The 18309-nt window shown below is 43.9% G+C and overlaps 2 protein-coding genes across 3 annotated transcripts in view; one reads left to right on the top strand and one right to left on the bottom strand.

Moving 5' to 3' along the window:
- Positions 1-13318, top strand: part of LOC147344010 (uncharacterized) — a 39829-nt gene extending 26511 nt beyond the window's left edge. Inside the window, exons 2-3 of the mRNA XM_086378487.1 lie at positions 8343-8444; positions 11120-13318. The gene's annotated coding sequence lies outside the window, so the exon portion shown is untranslated. The remainder of the gene's footprint in view (positions 1-8342; positions 8445-11119) is intronic.
- IFIT3 (interferon induced protein with tetratricopeptide repeats 3) lies at positions 7065-17468 on the bottom strand. 2 transcript variants are annotated; one of them, XM_086378481.1, is made up of 3 exons: positions 17389-17468; positions 14104-14223; positions 7065-8988 (listed from the first exon to the last, which is right to left on the bottom strand). In XM_086378481.1, the coding sequence occupies exons 2-3, from the start codon at positions 14106-14108 to the stop codon at positions 7536-7538; spliced, it is 1458 nt and encodes a 485-aa protein (XP_086234607.1). In that variant the 5' UTR covers positions 14109-14223; positions 17389-17468; the 3' UTR covers positions 7065-7535. The 2 variants fall into 2 exon arrangements, with proteins under 2 accessions (XP_086234607.1, XP_086234606.1); XM_086378480.1 differs by lacking the exon at positions 14104-14223.
- Between the last annotated feature and the right edge of the window lie 841 nt (positions 17469-18309).

Below are 18309 nucleotides of genomic sequence, written 5' to 3'. Positions count from 1 at the left end.
GTATGGGAAGATGCAGGAGTCTGGGCTAACTGAAATTACTCCTTTCATATGCATCTCAGCTATCTGGGGCCAGTTTCCTGTGTTTTCTTTTTACAGCCTGAGTTCCTCAGTGCTCACCATAGGGAGTGGCTGCAGCCTGATGGCTGCCATATTGGGCAGGTATTGTTCTCCTTCCTGATTGTGCCTAGGGCTCAGAAGTTTACATTTTGAGGACAGGTATCACTGATGACTGTGACATAACTTGTTTACTGATATGGCAGGAAATACTCCATTTGTCATAAAAAACTTAAACATAATTAAAGCACCCATTCTATGCTTTGAATAAAAAATGCCATTTTTATTAAATCAATTAATATTTTCATTTTTAATCATATATGTTTTCTCTGCATTTAAACTGTGTATATAATCTGTAGTTACTGAATATGTTGACTTTTGGAGAATGATTACAGAAAAATTTCCCAGATCCCCAAATACCGTTCTGTCACAAAATTTATAATGCATGTCAGTGGCCCTCAATCTTTTGGCACCAGAGACCAGTGGAAGAAAGTTTTCCATGGATAGAGGGGGCAGGATGGTTCAGCCGGTAATGCAAGTGATGGTGAGCTGCTCCCCTTCTGCTGTGGGGCCCAATTCCTAATGTATGTGATGAAAAGGAGAGAGACTTGTTCATGCTGGGGCTTGAGCTGGGAACTAGGCTTGTGTTAGTGATGGCATCTTAGTTGTTGTCTGTCCAACTACTCCACATTCATGTAGGTTTCTAATAAGCTCTGAGTAGGTCTTGATCATCTGGCTGCCCCTTCCCTGGGGAATTTGAAATTAAGATCTAAGTACTTCAACTCCACTGTCTCCTTGGAGATACACGTCTGTGCAGAAAAGAGTTAACAGGCTTGAGACTGTTTTTAGAAAAGCCTACCTGATAGTTGGTTTCTGGGAACACTATTTTCTGATACAAACAGCTTTCACTGTGCCTAAACTGTACAAACACTATGGTTTATGGCAACTTCATGCTATCCTCCTGAGAGTCTGGAATTTGGGTACATACTGGATAGATGGGGCCTATGTGGCCAACCTCCTTGAGAAGCCTTGGGTGCTAGGTCTCTGGTGAGCTTTTCTGGTAGACAAGAACTTTACATGTGTTGTCATAATTTGATGCAGCAGGAATTAAGCACATCTTGTGTGACTCCAACTGGGACAAGATTCTTGGAAAATCGTACTTGGTTTTCTTCACGTGCCTTTCTCTTGCTGATTTTGCTTTGTATCCTTTTGTTGTTGAAGAGGGTCAGAGTGTCCTACCCCAAAATATGTCAGTCAAGCATAAAGATTATTTGGAGCTGAAATCAGTTAAAAGGCAGCAAACACAAGAAAAGCTCTTTGCCTTCCTATTTCCTGTACCGAGAAAAAGGTTGCAACCTTATTACCAGAGATTAGATGGCATTCAGAGAGTCTATGCAGACAAACCCTGCTAGAGTAACCCTTATTTTCTTCCACTGCGTGTGTGCTCAGTCGTCCATTTGTGGCCGATTCTTGGTGACCCTACAGACTGTAGCCCGCCAGGCTTCTTTGTCTGTGGGATTTCACAGGCAAGAATACTAGAGCAGGCTGCTGTTTTCTGCTTTAGGGCTTCTTCCCAATCTAGGGATTGAACCCCCATCTCTGGTGTCTCCTACATTGGCATGTGGATTCTCTGCCACTGTACCACCTGGGAAGCCCTGTCTCCCGTTAGTTTTCCCCTATATTTACCTGCCCACAGTTGACTGCCCCTAAGAACATAAAACCCTTTTCCTTTGTCTCATTGTTTTTCTGCAAATTTATTTTCTTTTACTTTTTTCCTGCAAATTTATTGATCTTCTATTACAGTGTTATTGAAGGATACCAAAATGTGCCACCCTAAAATATGCTTCTTCGGCATATGGATTACTTTTGAGCTAAAGACAATTGAGAGTCAGTAGGTATAGGAAAAGCTCTTTACCTCCCTCTAATTGCCTAAAATTGTAGCTGACCTCCTGTCTGTTGGTAAGAGATAACAGTTACCTGTGGAATTTGAAAATGATAAATCCAGCCCCAACAGAGTTGGCTTGTGGATTCTCTGGCTTCTTTAGGCCCAGCTGGCTAGAGTGAGGGGAAAAACACGCTGGCAGGGCGCTTCCTTAGGCTTTAATTCCCTCCTGTAAGTGGGAGGAAAAAGTGCTGAAACATTCCTAAAGTTGAGTTTGGGTTGACCAAAAGTAGTAAAAGTCTGTATTGCTATTTAGGAGGAAGAAAAGGTTAAATCAGTTCCCAGGGGAAAAGAAAAAGGAAAAAAAAAACAGATGTAGTCATTTCTTGAGCCTGGCTGCTGAGTAATGCTCTGATAAGTTCCTCCATAACACTCCCCCTCACCACTTCCCCATTTTGAGTTCCAGCCCAGATCTCCCCAGTCTGGGGTATGGTGCTTGTGTTTAGCATGGAGTCAGCTCCCTTCACTTAGGGAGGAAAGACTTTTTTCTTCTCCACCTAGGGTCAAAACTAGAAAAAGCAGGTGTCTCCCCAACATCCAGGTCTGTGAGGTGTTAGTTTTTCTAGTTCATCCTCTGCGTGGACCCAGGTTTAACATAGGCTCTATGATGTAACCTCCCATGTGTGGGTCCCAGGCTTTGTCATTTCCTTGATAACGGTCTGTTAAAACTAATGGTTTCAACCACAGTAAGAGATGTATATCACCGGAGCTAGTGAGTTCTTATTCATGTGCATTCTCTTTCTTGTTATTTCTGGACTTCCTGGAATTCTCTAGTCCCTTCCCAGAGCAGCTAGGCATTTATAAAGATACGTTTTGCATACTACTCAGATCTTTTTATTGTGTTATATAGGCTTTATTCTTTGTATATCTGGTCTACCTTAATACTTGTAAAGAAACCATTTAATCTTTATGAAACACTGGGAGGAATAATTATTATTTTCAGGTTTTATTTTGGGATATTTTAGAATCACAGAAGTCAAAATACTTTTTCCCAGCACTGCAGATTGGAGATGAGACTCAAATAGGTCTAGAGCCAACACCAGGGCACGTTCCAAAATCTTAATGAAATTCATTGAATGATACTTGAGTGATTGCACCACAGAGCAACTGGGAGGACCTAGGGGTCAGGCCCTGCTCTCCAATCTGACCCCTTTGTTAATGGCAAGTTCCCTACCTGTTCCCTGACTGATCTCATCTCTCCTCATTGCACTGTTGGAGCTTATTATCACAGTCCCCAACCTCACACCTTTCATTTCTTCTCCTGTGTCCTTTGATGATTTTTTTAGGTCAGTACACTTTCCAGGGCAAAATATTTTCTGCTGCTCACCTGCCCTTAAGCCAATCACAGGGAAGCAAAGTATATCAGTGCTCTTTCTTATGATAAGATTGTAAAGGCATCATCCAGTGGTTGAATTCCTAACTGCTCCTGGATGTTAGAAATTAGCTCCAGCTAATAGCTGGTTTCAGTGTACTCCCCACCCCTATGAAAGGTTGTGGCGAGAGCCGTGAATGACCCCAGGATTCCTGGCCTCCATAGTAGAGGAATTCAATCTGGGGCCAGAGACGAGCCTTGATCACTCGGAGCTTTTGTGTAGCAGAGTTTTATTAAAGTATAAAAAGAGATAGAGAAAGCTTTGACATAGACATCAGAAAGGGACAGAAAGAATGCCCCCTTGCTAGTTTTTAGCGAGGTGTTTTATACCTGTTAGCAAGCTGCTAATCAGATAAGAGAAACACCTCAAGACTGAGAGAGTTGCACCAGGCCCCTCTCCCACAACATGCATTTTGAGATAGAATGGCACAAAGGGAGTCATCTCAGGCCATAACACAATTGACATGAATCCTGAAGAAGGGCAGATTTCCAAGCAAATGCGTAGTTTCATTAACATAGTTGAAGAAAAACATTTCCATGAGTAAGATGTACTGGTTTGCTGAGCCATTATCAGTTTAAGGTTTGAGAGGATGGGATGCTGGGTCCAGGATATATACAGAATACAGGAGTCATTAGAAAAGCAACTTTGCTTGCTTTTACCCAGGAATTGTATTTCTGACATACTGTTTTCTTTTGGACAACTGTCAGGACCAGGTTAGTCAATGATTGAGAGCCAGGAACAATTTTAGGGACCCAGGTACTGATGCTGTAAAAACTCTGAAACTGAATCAAGTAAAGAGATCCTCAGGGTCAGGGAGTAGATCTGACTGTCACTTCACTGGCAGATGGCTACCTTTGAGTCCTTTTTCTTGACTTGTTACATGCTTGATTTGGAATGACAAGAAAAGGGGTGGTGGGAGGCAGCCATGCCTGCTGTTAATATAGAAATATACTTCAGTTAAACTGTCCCTTTTCCAGAAAATGTCACGAATATCCTCTTTTGCAGAGAGGAAGATGTTTGGAATTGGTGTAGTTGCATTCAGTAGGCCAGGGAAGAGAGGAGGAAAACATCAAGACATCCTTCATCAGTCATGCTGGAGCTTGACACCAGAGACCATTCTCTTACCCCAGTGATCTCTCTCGTCTTTATAGAAACACATTCTAAAGTCAAATTCATGGAGACCTGGGAGTCTTGAAGTGTGCATATTAATCATTTGCATATGGTAATGGTATTACTGTGGTGATATTGAGGATATCAGTTCTCTAACGTTTAGAGAAAAATACATCTTTTAAAAAATTAATATTAGTGTAAACTCTCAAGCCTTTTATATCACATCTTCAGAAAAGAAGGCAATTTGCAAGGCCATCGCCCGCTGTTCCTCCTTTATTTAATCATTTTTTGCCAGTCTGTTCCTGTGTGGCCTCACTTAGGTTACTAAACCTTTTTGAGCCTCATAACTTCCCTACCGGTTTTAGGTGCCGGCAATGAGCTTAGAGGGCTTCCCTGGGGGCTCAGTGGTAAAGAACCCTCCTGCCAGTGTAGGAGATGCAGGTTCAATTCCTGGGTCGGGAAGATCCCCTGGAGAAGGTAATGGCAACCCACTCCAGTATTCTTACCCGGGAAATCCCATGGACAGAGGAGCCTGGCCGGCTACAGTCCACAGGGTTGCAAAGAGTCGGACATAACTGAACCACCTGAGCATGCACACACGTTCCATCATTCATCAAAAATTTTTAAGAGCCTAATTCATTCCAGGCATTATTTTGGGGGATGCGCACACAGTTGTGAGCAAAGGAGATGGAGTCCCTGCCTCCTTGGTCTGACACATTTAAGGGGAGAGGTCCGTGATTACCTTTGTGGAGATTTACCCCACTCCTCCAACTGTCTTTTTGTGGACAATCTTAGAAGCTCCCGGGACATGCTACGTGATAGCAAGTCAAACCTGCCATACAGATATTTGTGACAGTCAGGGTGGAGGTAAAATGGAATTGATCTGGAAGTCCCCACTGGGTACTCCTTTGGTAACACTGAGTATGGCCCCAGGTAGTAAGAAGGAGCAGATGACAGTGAACACCGGCAGTTCATGTGACTCCTTCTGTGTCTCCAGAGGCAAAGATCTGTGAGATCAGAGTCACGCACCAGGAAATGCGGGTTGGGGATGTGTTCTTGGACAAAGGTAGATTGTTGCTGTGCAGGCATCTTTTCAATAACATTATCCAGGCGAAAAATAAATCACAGCCCAGTTTGTAGGTCAGGACCAGTCAGCTGCGTTTTCTGGGAAGCTTCAGCACCGTCTGGAGGGTGAATGAGACTCCTTCAGAGTGCAGAGGGACTGCATTGGGCAGTGTTCATGATCCTTCTGTGAGTCAGCTACCTATATAGTCTGAGGATGGGACTAGGTACCCCTGTTAGAGTAGCCGTGCAGAAAGCCTCCAATTTCCCCTGAGTATCCAAACTCTTTGTGTCCTTGAGTATATGTGTTGGCATAAAGATAGGTAATTATTCACCTACCCCAGAGCTCTAGCTGTCTTTCAGGGCAAGAAATAGCCAGGCCCTGCCTTCATCCCCAATCACTCTTCTGCCTCAATCAGGCTTTCAGTGTTAGTCTCCATGGTCATATCCCTCATAGGGGCCCAGTGTCCCCTCTGGAACTGGTCACACGAGACAGTGCTGCTCAAGGTCAAGGCTGGCCTGGAGTCAGGAGTTCACTGTTGGACACCTAATGGCTCCCCAGCCTTGCTGGAGCCAGCAGATAACTCAGGGGTGGGGGGCACCCTCGTTGAAGTCTGCTGCTCCTACAGCCAGTGTAGCTGAGTAAATAGCTTTTCAGGATTGCTCTGCTGCATGACAAAGATTCAACTTTCTGGCTTTCTACTCACAGTCCAAGTGGGAATGCCAGTTCTTCTGTCTTCTCTGGGATCTGGTATATTAATTTAACGATTTTCCTCTGCACACAGTCATCAGAGGATATCACTGGAAAAGTTTATGTGCGCTAGCCTTTTAGTGGGTTGAGCGGAGGTTGATAGGGCTCTTGGTCCATCACTTGGTTGCACAAAGCAAACAACCCTTGTAGATTTCCCAGCTGAGAGGAGAATACTTGAATGTTTTTATTCACCCTGGAGGTTAAATATCTTTGGCCAGCCTAGTCTTGGTACCCTTTACACTCTGGTGCACCTTGGTCAACAGCAGCAGATGTTAACTGGGCCCTGGGCTCAGCTGAGGCCCCTGGGCTGGAATGAGAGTCACAGTTCCCAGAGCCACAGATGGACTGGCTACAGGGTGAGGGTATTAGTGCCAAGGAGAAGATAAAATGGGTGTGTTGAGAATAGTCTAGTATGCCTGTAGCGATTACTTACCATCCATTGCAAGAGAAAGTTTGAGAATTGATGTCACTCTTAGTCACACACACACACACACACACACACCCCCCATATGATTAAATCTATCACAAAAATTTATTATAGTGTTACTATCAAGAATATGGGTTTCTTAGGTGACTCAGTGGTAAAGAATCCACCTGCAATGCAGGAGACATGGGTTCTATCCCTGGGTTGGAAAGATTCCCCTGGAGAAGGAAATGGCAACCCACTCCAGTACTCTTGCCTGGGAAATCCCATGAACTGAGGAACCTGATGGGGCTGCAGTCCATGGGCTCACAAAAGAGTTGGACATAGCAACTAAATAACAACAACAAATCAAGAATATATATTTATTGTACTATCACTAACAAAAATAATATATAGCTGAAGCCAAAAGCAAGACATAAGGAACATTCCAGGGTTGGTCAAAAGCTAGTCTTCCAGGGGGCCCAGAAGCCTGGATAATAATGGGGTGAAGGACATGAGATTCTGCTGATAGTCGCCAGTTATGACCCTGGCAAGAGGGGCAGACACAGGGCTGTCTGGAGAAAGGAATGCCTCATGCAGGCCTGAAGCACTGTTTCTGCTGACAGTTTAAGACCTGCAGACCAAAGAACTGTGTGTAGCTGGTATGGACAGGGAAAACAGTTGTGAGCAAGCCACTCTCTAGAAATATGCCTTAAAGCGATAAGCAGGACCATCTTGCTCAGTAAGCTCAGACTGGGGATCTGCTTTCCCAGCCTTCTCCCCTACAATGCCAGGCTTGCTCCCTGACTCTCTGTTCCTTTTCTTCCTCTCTGTCTCAGCTCAGGGGTCGGGAAGCTCTCTGAGTATAGAGCTGTCTGCATCCTGCTCTATTTCCTCACTGCCTTCTTCACGCTCAGTTGCTGGCAGGAAAATGCTGCCTATGCCCGAAGGGCTGTTCTTTAGGAGGTGATCCAGAGCCTTCTCATAGCATTCAGCCGCCTGAAGCAGGTCTCCATTCATCTTGTGAATTAAGCCTTGGAGAGACCAAGAATATGGTACATTCTGTGGTAGCTGGTTATTAGCTATATTCTGTAGCTGGAATTTCATCTTTTCTTTCTCAGTTGATTCTGTGCTTATGGATAAACTGTCTAAAGAACATTGGACTGCAGTGTGTTCGGATATCTCACGATCCTCCTGAGGATTGCAATCATGCTGATGGAGCTCTTGTCCCTTGGTGCTGGGGAGCTCCTTACTGAAAGCTGTCTGATAATATTCTTCATTTTCCAGGAACTCATCAGAACATGCATGCAGAGGATTTAGTCCCTTCTCAATCGCTTTACTCACATAGTTTCTAGCATGTTCCCTCAGTTCTTCAATCTTTTCTCCTTTCCCGCTAGCTTCAGATTCTCCTGTATGTTGAATTTGCTTCACTTTTGCCCTATAGCAGCATGCTATCTGGTGATAGAGGTAGGGATTGTTTGGTATGGATTCCAGTGCCCTTAGCAACAGTCCAATTGCTTTGTCTAGATCACCTTTTCCTCGGTAAAATTTGGCTGCACTGCGAAGGACATCTGTTTGACAAGGAGCTTTTTCCAGAGCCTCTACAACCAGCTGTTCCCCTTTACCTTGTTCATTTGTCTTCTGCAGCGTCAGGGCCAGGAGAACTTTGATGTACTGATTGTCAGGACTCAGCTCAACGGCCTGCTTCAGAATTTCCACCGAGGACTGCTGCTCCGGCCTGTCATCCAGGTAGTACATCGCGATGGCCAGTCCCGAGGAGAATTCTGGGTTGTTGGGTTTCTCTTCCAGAGCCTTCTGAAAATACACCTTTGCCCTTTCAATTTTTTTCCCACCGCACTTTACCAGTGTCCACCCTTCCTCACAGTCCAGCTCAGGACATTCAATACTGTAAGGATTTGTGAACTTCTGGCAGACTCGTTTCACCTTGTCAGTATAAAGCTGAGCATCTGCGAACCTTCCCAGGTGATAGTAGACCCAGGCGTAGTTCCCCCAGGTCACCAGGCTCCTGACCTCCGCCTGGTCAGTGTGCTCTCGCTGGATCCACTCTTCGGCTTGCCGCAAGCATTCCAGGGCTGCTTCGTTTTGACCCTTCAAGTGTTTTATGTAGGCCAACAAGTTGTACTTTGTAGCTTTGAACTCAGAGTTTAAAAATTCAGTCTGGTTACACACTCTGTCTTCGAGGTCATGAGAGACACTTCCTTTCTTAAATAAGTTCCACGTGAAGTGGCATCTCAGCTGGGGAAGGATTTGCTCCAGAGAATTCTTGTCCTCACTGTGGAGAAAGGAAACAGTCAGTGTGGTGTGCGCCTGCCCAGCATGGCGCCCTGCAATGCAAGTACAGGTGATTTTGTGTCAACCCGACTGCGCCCCGGGGTGTCCAGCCTATCCAGTTAAACGTCAGTTCTGGTCGTGTCTGCCAGAATGTTCCCAGAAGAGAAGAGCATTTGAATCAGTTGGCTGAGTAAAGCAGATTGCCCTCCCCAGTGTGGCTGGACATCGTCCAGTCTGTTGGAGGCCTGAGTAGAACAAAAAGGCACAGGAAGGGTCACTTTGGTCTCTCTGCCTGTCTGCACTAGCTGGGACTTTGGTCTTCTCCTCCCTTCTGACTGTGACTTACACCGTCAGCCCTCCAGTGTTCAGGTCTTTGGACTCAAGCCTGGATTTATGCCACTGGCTTCCCTGCGTCTGCAGCTCACAGACAGGGGATCATGGATTGTCTCAGCCTTCATAACCACTTGAGCCAGTTCCTTACAGTAAATCTCTCTCTCTGTTGCCCTCATGCTTTAAGCTGATAAAATAAATATGTTTAAAAATTATTGGGCTTCCCTGGTGGCTCAGTGCATTGGCTCTTAATGCAGGAGACACGGGTTCTATCCTTCATCCGGGAAGATCCCACAAGCCGTGGAGCACCTAAGCCCCTGTAGCACAACTGCTGAGCCTGTGCTATAGACCCCAGGAGCCACAGCTGCTAAAGCCCACATGCCCTAGAGCCCATGCTCCTCAACAAGAGCAGCCAACACTCTGAGAAGCCCGAGCACCACAAACTAGAAAGTAGCCCCCACTCACGGCATCTAGAGAAAAGCCTCCACAGCAGCGAGGATTCAGCACAGCCGTAAATAAATAAAAATTTTTAAAAATTATTGTAGCAGTCATACAAAAACTCAATGAGGGTAAACCAAAATGTATCCAATTATATAAAACTTCTTTCCTTACAAGGAACAGGGATAAAGCTGAAGATCCATTTTGGTTTCACTGCTGAAAAACATACAGAATAACATAGAAAAACCAATTTTGAGCTCAAAATTCACTAAAGCCTTCTTTTTCTAGCTTTTACATCCTTAATGTAGGATGGATTCCTGGGATGGAGAATTCTTGGTTGCCCACCTACCAGCTTTGCCTTGCATTGCGGTCATCAGCTTTCCTCAGAGCTTAAGTGGGAAGGTACCAGGAATGGGCTTATATATTTGATCTCAGCTGGTTTTCCTGTGTTATTCTGTATGTTTTTCAGCAGTGAAACCAGAATGGACCTTCAGCTTTATCCCTGGCTGAATGGATTCCCACCACTGCAGCGCTCAAAATAGTTTACTTCTTGGCTAGCAAACACATGGGAGAGCCTGGAACAACAGCATTTAGGAAATGCCTTTTGCCTACGTCCAGCCTTCATGAATTGGGGCTGACAGCAACCTGCAGTGTGTGTGTGTAGCTCTCACTAATACATACCTCTAAGTTTTCCAAGACAGAGGAGACAGTACTTTCTCTTGCTTCCTAGATTTACCTTTCTACATCTATGGTCTATGCAGGAAACCCACAAAGCCCATCCCTTCTATCGTGTGAGCAGCTATGTAGGAAGTAAGGTTAAGGTGGATAAGAGGAGAGCGCCACAGTTGGAGGAACTGAGGTCTCTCTTGCCTGTTTCAGTTATGAAGTCAGGTTTATTTAGCCATCCAGTGACCCTTCACAAGGCTGCCTCTTGGTGTCACTTTGCTAGTGTTTAGGGATGCTGAGAAAAATAAAGGTAATCTCTGACCCTCAGAGCTCACAATCTGGTTAGGAACCACGTAAAGAAAGAAACGAAAGCCCAGGGATGTTTGCCACTGTGTTACATGGTTTTGTTCTTTTCCACACTTCCCTACGGTGACACAAAGACCCATGAAGGCCTGGTTTCAGTTTGATTGAAGCAGTCACTCTAAATAGGCCAGATCCCCAGAGAGGATACATTTATTTTGAAAAATGACAAACAAAATGGACATATTTGTGTTTTGTAGTTGGAGGATACCAAGGGAAATCAGTTGCCTTAATTAGTTAAATAAATTACCTAAATTCTCAAAATGTGTTCTCATGTCTATATTTTCCTGGGGCTTGGGGTGTAGTTTATGGATTTTGTACTCTTCCTTTTTTCTCAGTAGATTCTTGGCACCATGAAATTGGAAAGAACCTCCAGAGTCATTAAACCCACCACTGTCCACAATTTTGGATTTCACGGACTGGCACAGTTTCAGAAAATTGTTGAAGCAAACAGGGCTGCCAACTTTTTGGCAACACTGACGTGGGGAGAAAATTCATCAAAAGGAACCAACCATCTACGTTTGCTAAAATTTTATCTAAATAAGAGAAAAAGAGAGAAAGGAAGCACTTTTATTATCACCGAAGAAGTGAGACTGTAACCTCCGAATAAAGGAAAGCTCTTTAAATTGTCAAACACATTTTTCTGTAAGAGGAGCCACTGACTGTATTTGGCAGTTTACCGTGGCCCAGCACTGGCCCTTGCAGTGAAAGTTGCTCAGTTGTGTCTGACTTTTTGTGACCCCATGGACTGACACAGTCATGGCATTCTCCAGGCCAGAATACTGCAGTGGGTAGCCTTTCCCTTCTCCAGGGGATCTTCCCAACCCAGGAACTGAACTGGGGTCTCCTGCATTTCAGGCAGATTCTTTACCAGCTGAGCTACCAGAGAAGCCCAATGTGGGAGACCTGGGTTCAAATATGAAAGGCATTTCATGTTTCAACACATGTTAACTTTGCTAACTGCCCAATTAGGAAGTTTAGAGGAAAAAAAAGCATGAGTTTCAGGTCAGTAAAATGTGTCTGCAGATTTGTAGGTGTTATTTAGGTGCCTGAGAACAACAGGTAAAAATACTCCAAGGATTAATAGAGAATATACATCCAACTTCTCAGTGAGTCTGCAGAAAGACAGGTGACCTTGGATGTTTTCATTTCAGCAGAACCAGAAATCACCTTACCAGTCTGATAACACTTTTTTCCCCCCAAGAGTAGTAGTGGGGGTGCATTGTCGGGGCAGACAGCAGGCTTTGATGTATCAATGAACCAGAGGGATCTTTGCACATCAAATTTAAAAGCACTTATTGATATTCTTCTTCCAAGATGAAACATATTCCAATCTTCTCATAAACTTCAGAAGATCTCAATTGCTCAAGAAAGTAGGGCAAGCAGAAAAGCTCACCCAACATTCCTAAACCTGTGAGAGAGCCTGGAGTATGGAACTCCTGGGGACATTGCATCCATACCACCAGTTCACCAATGCTAAAGCTGGCCATGTTAAGAAATGTGTGGTAACGCTGAACAGTTTATTCAGGAGGATAGCCAGCTATGTATGTGGCTTCATGATCACAAAACCTATTGAATGTTAGAAATCAGGTCTGTTGATTTCCCTAAGCCTTCCACCCTAGGTTGCCAGTTTGCTTAGATATTTGATACCTGATCTCCCCTGGAAGTATGATTTAGAGCAGAGTATACTGGGTTGGGAGTCCTGAGATCTGGATAAGAAGAAACATGAAACCCAGAGCCAGTATCCAGGGGTTAGCGTTAAAATACTGTTGCCTCAGTGGGTGAATCATTTGTGAATCTAGTGATTAAAAGGAAAAAGTTTTAAAAATAACTATAACTACAGTAATTGGTTAATGTACACACTAGGTAAAAATATACAAATTGTGCCAACAAAAATATAAACTATGGGAGGAGGAGAGAGTTAAAAAGGTAGAGTTTTAGTATGTGTTTGAACTTGTTATCAGCTTAAAATAGACTATTATGTTTTGTAAAAAGCCTCACGGTAACCACAAAGTGAAAATTTATGATAAATGTACAAAAGAAATAGGGGGAAATAAGGAGAGGTTTGTGAAAGAACACAAACTTTCAGTTATAAGATGAATATGGTTGGAGGAGCTAATGTGAAACATGGCGAGCCCACTTGATAACACTGTTGTATAATTGAAATCTGCTAAGAGAGTAGAATTTAAATGGTCTCACCCTCCAAAAAATATATGAGGTGATGGATATGTTAATTAACTAGATGGAGGAATCCTTTCACAATGTACACATATATCAAATCACTACAGTGAGCACTTTCAGTATCTTACAGTTTTATATATCAATTATAAACATTTTAAAAAAGAATTATCTTAGACATTCTGGTCACTTCTATATAGTTTAGGTACGTGAAATACTCAGTTCCCCCCAAAACCTTTTGTATTTTTATTACCTATTAACTGTATGTTAGTTGATATGTTTACATGTGTCATATGTAATTGATGTTTATGAAGATGTTAACATATTTGAGTAGATCAAAATAAAATATTTGAAGATAATTCTGATTTAATTAAAAAAAATACTGCTGTCTTTTCAAAAACTAATACTCCATTTGCCAAAGTATCCTCAGTTACTAATTTAGCTCATGTATTTCTGCAAGTTGCTTTAAATACTTTCTCTCTCTCTATATATATGTATATACACACACACATAGATATATATATATAGTTGTTGTTGTTTTTTAGTCGCTAAGTCATGTCTCTGAGACACTTACTCCCTGTCTAGCAGGTCAGTAAGAAGACCGTTCAGAGAGACGTATTCTCCAGTCCTGAAAGGGCAGATTTCAAGGCAAAAACAGTCTCATCATGAAGTTTTACAGCAGTGAACTAATCCTTAGCACATTTGCTGAGAAGGAAATGCTTTAAAAATGACCGGGATAGCCACAACAAAACACACAAACCTCTGATTTAGTCCTTTCAAATATAAGAAACAAAAGAAGAACAGGATCCCCCTAGCAACTTTCTTCCAGGCCCCAGCTCCCACGGACCAGATTTTGCTGCTAAAGGGATCTGAGCACGCCTTCCTAGACTGTCTTAACAGCCTCCATTCCTTCCAGCCACCGCTGCTAGCTCTGCTGGGAGGAAGTTCTTAGTGCCTGACTCTGCACAAGACGAGCCACAGAAATAAAAGTGCGTGAGTCAATAACAGATTTACGATCGAATGAGTGCAATGCATCTGTAATCTATTAGCAAACACTGGATCAGCATACTTCAGGACATTACACTCACGAACAAGATTTTGACGAGATTCTCAACTTCCTTTCAGAGAAGCAGAGAATATTTACCTCATGATGGCTGTTTGCCTGCCATTCTGAAAAGCTGGGGTTCAGGCAGATTTTATTTTCTGCTTGTGGATCACAAGCAAATGCAGAGCAGGTTTCCACTCAGGATGCTAGCTGCTAGGTCTGTGCTTTTATAAAACAGAAAAGGAAAAAACTGAGGCAGTGCTAGTGAGATTCCTGCTGAGGAGAAACTGAAACTGAACGTGCAGAGCTGAACTCAGTTCCCCGCTGGGAGTACCCTTCTACACAGCTCCTGTAACTGCTTGTGAGTTTGCAAGAAGGCATTGTGGGTGCTGTGCATATTACAGGCTGTCTTCCCAGAGACTCAGATGCAGCCTGGAGGTGGACCTGGGCTCAGCAAGTCTGCATTTTAACAGGCATCCTGGAAATTCTGTTGTAGGAGCCCCTGTATCACATTTTGAGGAGCATAGTCCTGGAGCTCCTTTATTTTGTTTTGGTTTGGTGTTTTTGGCTGTGTAGCCAGTGGGATCTTAGTTCCTTGACCAGGAGATCACACCCATGCTCCCTGCAGTGGAAGTGTGGAGTCTTACCCACTGGACCACCAGGCAAGTCCCTGGAGGTATTTTGAAAAGTTTTCCATTTACTTATGAGAGATCATGTAATGTATCAGTGAGGCAGACAATCTGGAAGAGAGGAAAATAACCCCAGAAATCCTGGATTTCAGTCTTCTTTTTGACCAGCCTCTGGGAAAGTTCTTGAATCACATCACTTAGCCTCATTTCCTCAGCTCCCATCCCTGCCCAGCTACCAGATGCTGGCTCTGCTGGGAGGACGTCCTCAGCACCTGACTCTGTAGATCAGAAAGAGCCACAGAAATGAAAATGCATGAACTGGTAAGGTAGATTTATGATCAAATTATGAAATACATATTTAATCTATTAGCAAACACCGAATCAGCAAAATTATAAGTTATTCCAGGCCATTTTAGAAGATATCTTCTAAATTACCTTTTTTTTTCTTAACAACCAAATGATAGGAGACTGTGCCCTAGGGGTACGCTTTTACCCTTATCTAAGGCATGGTTCTGAGCACTCTAAGGAATAGTCCTCCCTCTCCAGCTAGGGACTCCAAGGGCCTAGACCGTCCAGTCCCTGCCCCTCCTCTCTAACACAAGCATAAGGAAGACATTTTGCGCTATTGACCAGAGCCAGAAGATGCTTGGCACTGGAGTGTGGCTCCTGGATAATGACCATGCTCTGACACCTACTTTTTATGTGACCTCTTGGCCAAGTAATTTGCCCTCTGAGACCCATTTTTCTCATCTACAAAATGAGCCTAGTTAAAAATAATAGGGTTGCCTTCCTGGGGCTATTGGTAGGATGATACAAGGCATGTAGACCTCTTAGCAACTACTGATCACATGAAAACTGTTACTGCCATGGTCACTGGCATATCAGTGTTATCATTTTAAGTGAATTCTGAGTGTGCAAGAGGGCCAACAGAGTTCCACAGTGGATTGGGCAGAGGAAGGCACTCATCACTCAGCCCGCAGGTGTGAGGTGTTTCCCCAGGGGGCTTCCCTGTTTGGTAATTTTTAGCACAGCCTCTGGGAACAGGGCTTCCCTGGTGGCTCAGTGGTAAAGAACCCACCTGCCAAGCAAGAGACTCCGGTTCCATCCTTGGGTCGGGAAGATCCCCTGGAGAAGAAAATGGCAACCCACTCCAGTATTCTTGCCTGGGAAAATTCCACGGACAGAGGAGTCTGATAGGCTATAGTCTACAGTCCATGGGTCGCAAAAGAGTTGGACATGTCTGAGCGATTAAACAACTGGGAACAGGCACCTTGATGTGGGCTTCAGTCCACCATAGTCCAGAGAGCCTCTCTCAGACTTCCTTGGGCCAGTGGCTTTGGACATACCCAAGCAAAGGTCACTACCAAACTTCTCAGGCAGACGGGATACCAAGACACTGGGCAGGGCTAGGTTTTTCTGGTCAACTCACTTATGCAGATACAGTTAACATATTCTTAACCGGGAGCGCATTATATAGGAAAGCTGATCTGAGGCATTTGACGGTAAATTCCTCTAACCACCCATCCCCAGATACAAGCCTGCAGAGCATCTGGAAGCCCTTGGGGCTCCTTGTACTCACTCGCTAAAAGATCACTAGAATGCCCCTCCCCAGTCAATCAGCTTCTCAATTCCTTCCCATTGTTGTTTGATGGGAAAGTTTTCCTTTTTTTTGGCTGTATCTTTCCTGAGGCTCTATCTGATGGTAGAACTCAAGCAGATCTATGGACATCTTTTAAAATCAAGTTTACCAAGATTATACTTTACATATACTAAAAAGTACCCACTTATAGTTTGATGAATTCTGACAAATGGATATACCCATGTAACCACCACCACTACCTTCTTGTAGACTATTTGTATCATCCCTGGTGTGCCCTGCTAGTCAAGCCCAATCCCACCCTCCACCATCCCCAGGCAATAATTGCTCTGCTTTCATTCATTAGAAATTAGATCAGTACTAGGAAAGAAATTGGGATACCTGGGTTTGATCCCTGAGTTGGGAAGAGGCCCTGGAGGAGCACATGGCAACCCACTTTAGTATTCTTGCCTGGAGAATCCCCATGGACAGAGGAGCCTGGCGGCCTACAGTCCATGGGGTCACAAAGAGTTGGACACAACTGAGTTAACTAAGCACACACACATAGGAAGGCAATTACATCCTTAAGTTTTGAAGAAAAATTATTTTCTGTTGCTCACAAGCTTTCATTACAGCAATAAAAATAAACTCTAAGCTTCGGGTTTGTTTTCGTATAAGAAATGGAAAAAAATGTCCATTTGTAAGGATTGTTTTTTCCACTTCCCATCTTGAAGTGATCAAATTTTCAGGGCAGAATTCCCAACACGACTTGGCTTTATACTACCAACTCCATCTTTAATAACATCTGCTGAAAAGAAATGCTTCCTTTTAGAATGACAAAAAGAAAGCCTCTTAGTTCTTTTAAAGGAAACAACAGAAAAGCCCCCAAAGAGTAATTTGTTTAGATCTAAATTTGAATTTGCAAACTTAGTGCCTGATTGGATTTAATCACTCCTGTCAAACCTCCCTCTCATCCAGCTCCCTGCTCCCAGCTCCTCCCCGTGAAGCTTAGAGAGTGTGAGTACACACACCAGAAAAAGTCACAGAAATAAAATGTGCCCATACTGATACAGGAACTTTAGTCCACAAGCACAGGACAAACTCCGGAACTTGCCTGCACTCGAGAAGCTCGGCTTACAATTTGCATTCAAGATTAAGGCTGCCTGCACCTTAACTCACCTCATTATGGCGATCTGCTCTCTGCTGTTCTGAATAGCTGGGGTCCAAGCTGGTTTGCTCTTCAGAACTCTTCCGAGTCTGCCTCAAGCAAAGACTGAAGGAGCTATTAAAAGAGACATGGGGTGGGGAGAATGTGTCAGCTGATGCTTTCTCTCAGTTTCTGAGTGATTGCCTTTATGAAACAGAAGAAATGGAAAGTGAAGCCGTGTTAAAATCAAGGGGAGGAAAAGGAAACAAGGTTGAAATCTATCATGACTCAGAAGAAGCAAATCCTTTAAAATCATGACTCTGAGAACTTTCCTGGCAGTCCGGTGGTTAAGACTTCTCCTTCCACTTGGGGAAGCGGAGCAAGCGGAGCACCGTTGGGGTGGGGGTTGGGGTGGTGCAGGTTTCCATACCCGGTGGGGGACCTAAGACCTCACAAGAGGTGTGTAGCGGCAAATAAATAAAAATCGCGATTTCAGGAATCTAACCTTAACGCTAGGGTGTGTCCCAGGAAACTGCATTTTTTAATAGTATGTAGGAGTCAGATATGACTGAAGCGACTTAGCAACAGCAGCAGCAGGAGAAGGAAAGGCATCCTTGGTAGCTCAGCTGGTAAACAATCCACCAGCAATGCAGGAGACTCCGGCTTCATTCTTGGGTCAGGACGATCCCCTGGAGAAGGGAATGGCAACCCACTCCAGTATTCTTGCCTGGAGAATTCTGTGGACAAAGGAGCCTGGCAGGCTACAGTTCATGGAGTTGCAAAGAGTGGGACAGGACTGAGTGATTAATACTTTCACTTTTTTTTCCAGGAGATTCTTATGTAAAGGTTTCTGGGAGCACATGATGTGAAAGACTGCTCAAGAAATACTGTTGTAAAAAGTAGCTTAGACAAGTCATCTTACTTGTGGGAGACAATTTGCACCTTGATGTATG

The sequence above is a fragment of the Bos grunniens genome, chromosome 26, assembly GCF_055505025.1.
Source record: "Bos grunniens cultivar Pamir isolate PY7600 chromosome 26, Bosgru_T2T1.0, whole genome shotgun sequence".
Taxonomy (NCBI): Eukaryota; Metazoa; Chordata; class Mammalia; order Artiodactyla; family Bovidae; genus Bos; species Bos grunniens.
This window is presented reverse-complemented; position numbering and strand designations above follow the sequence as displayed.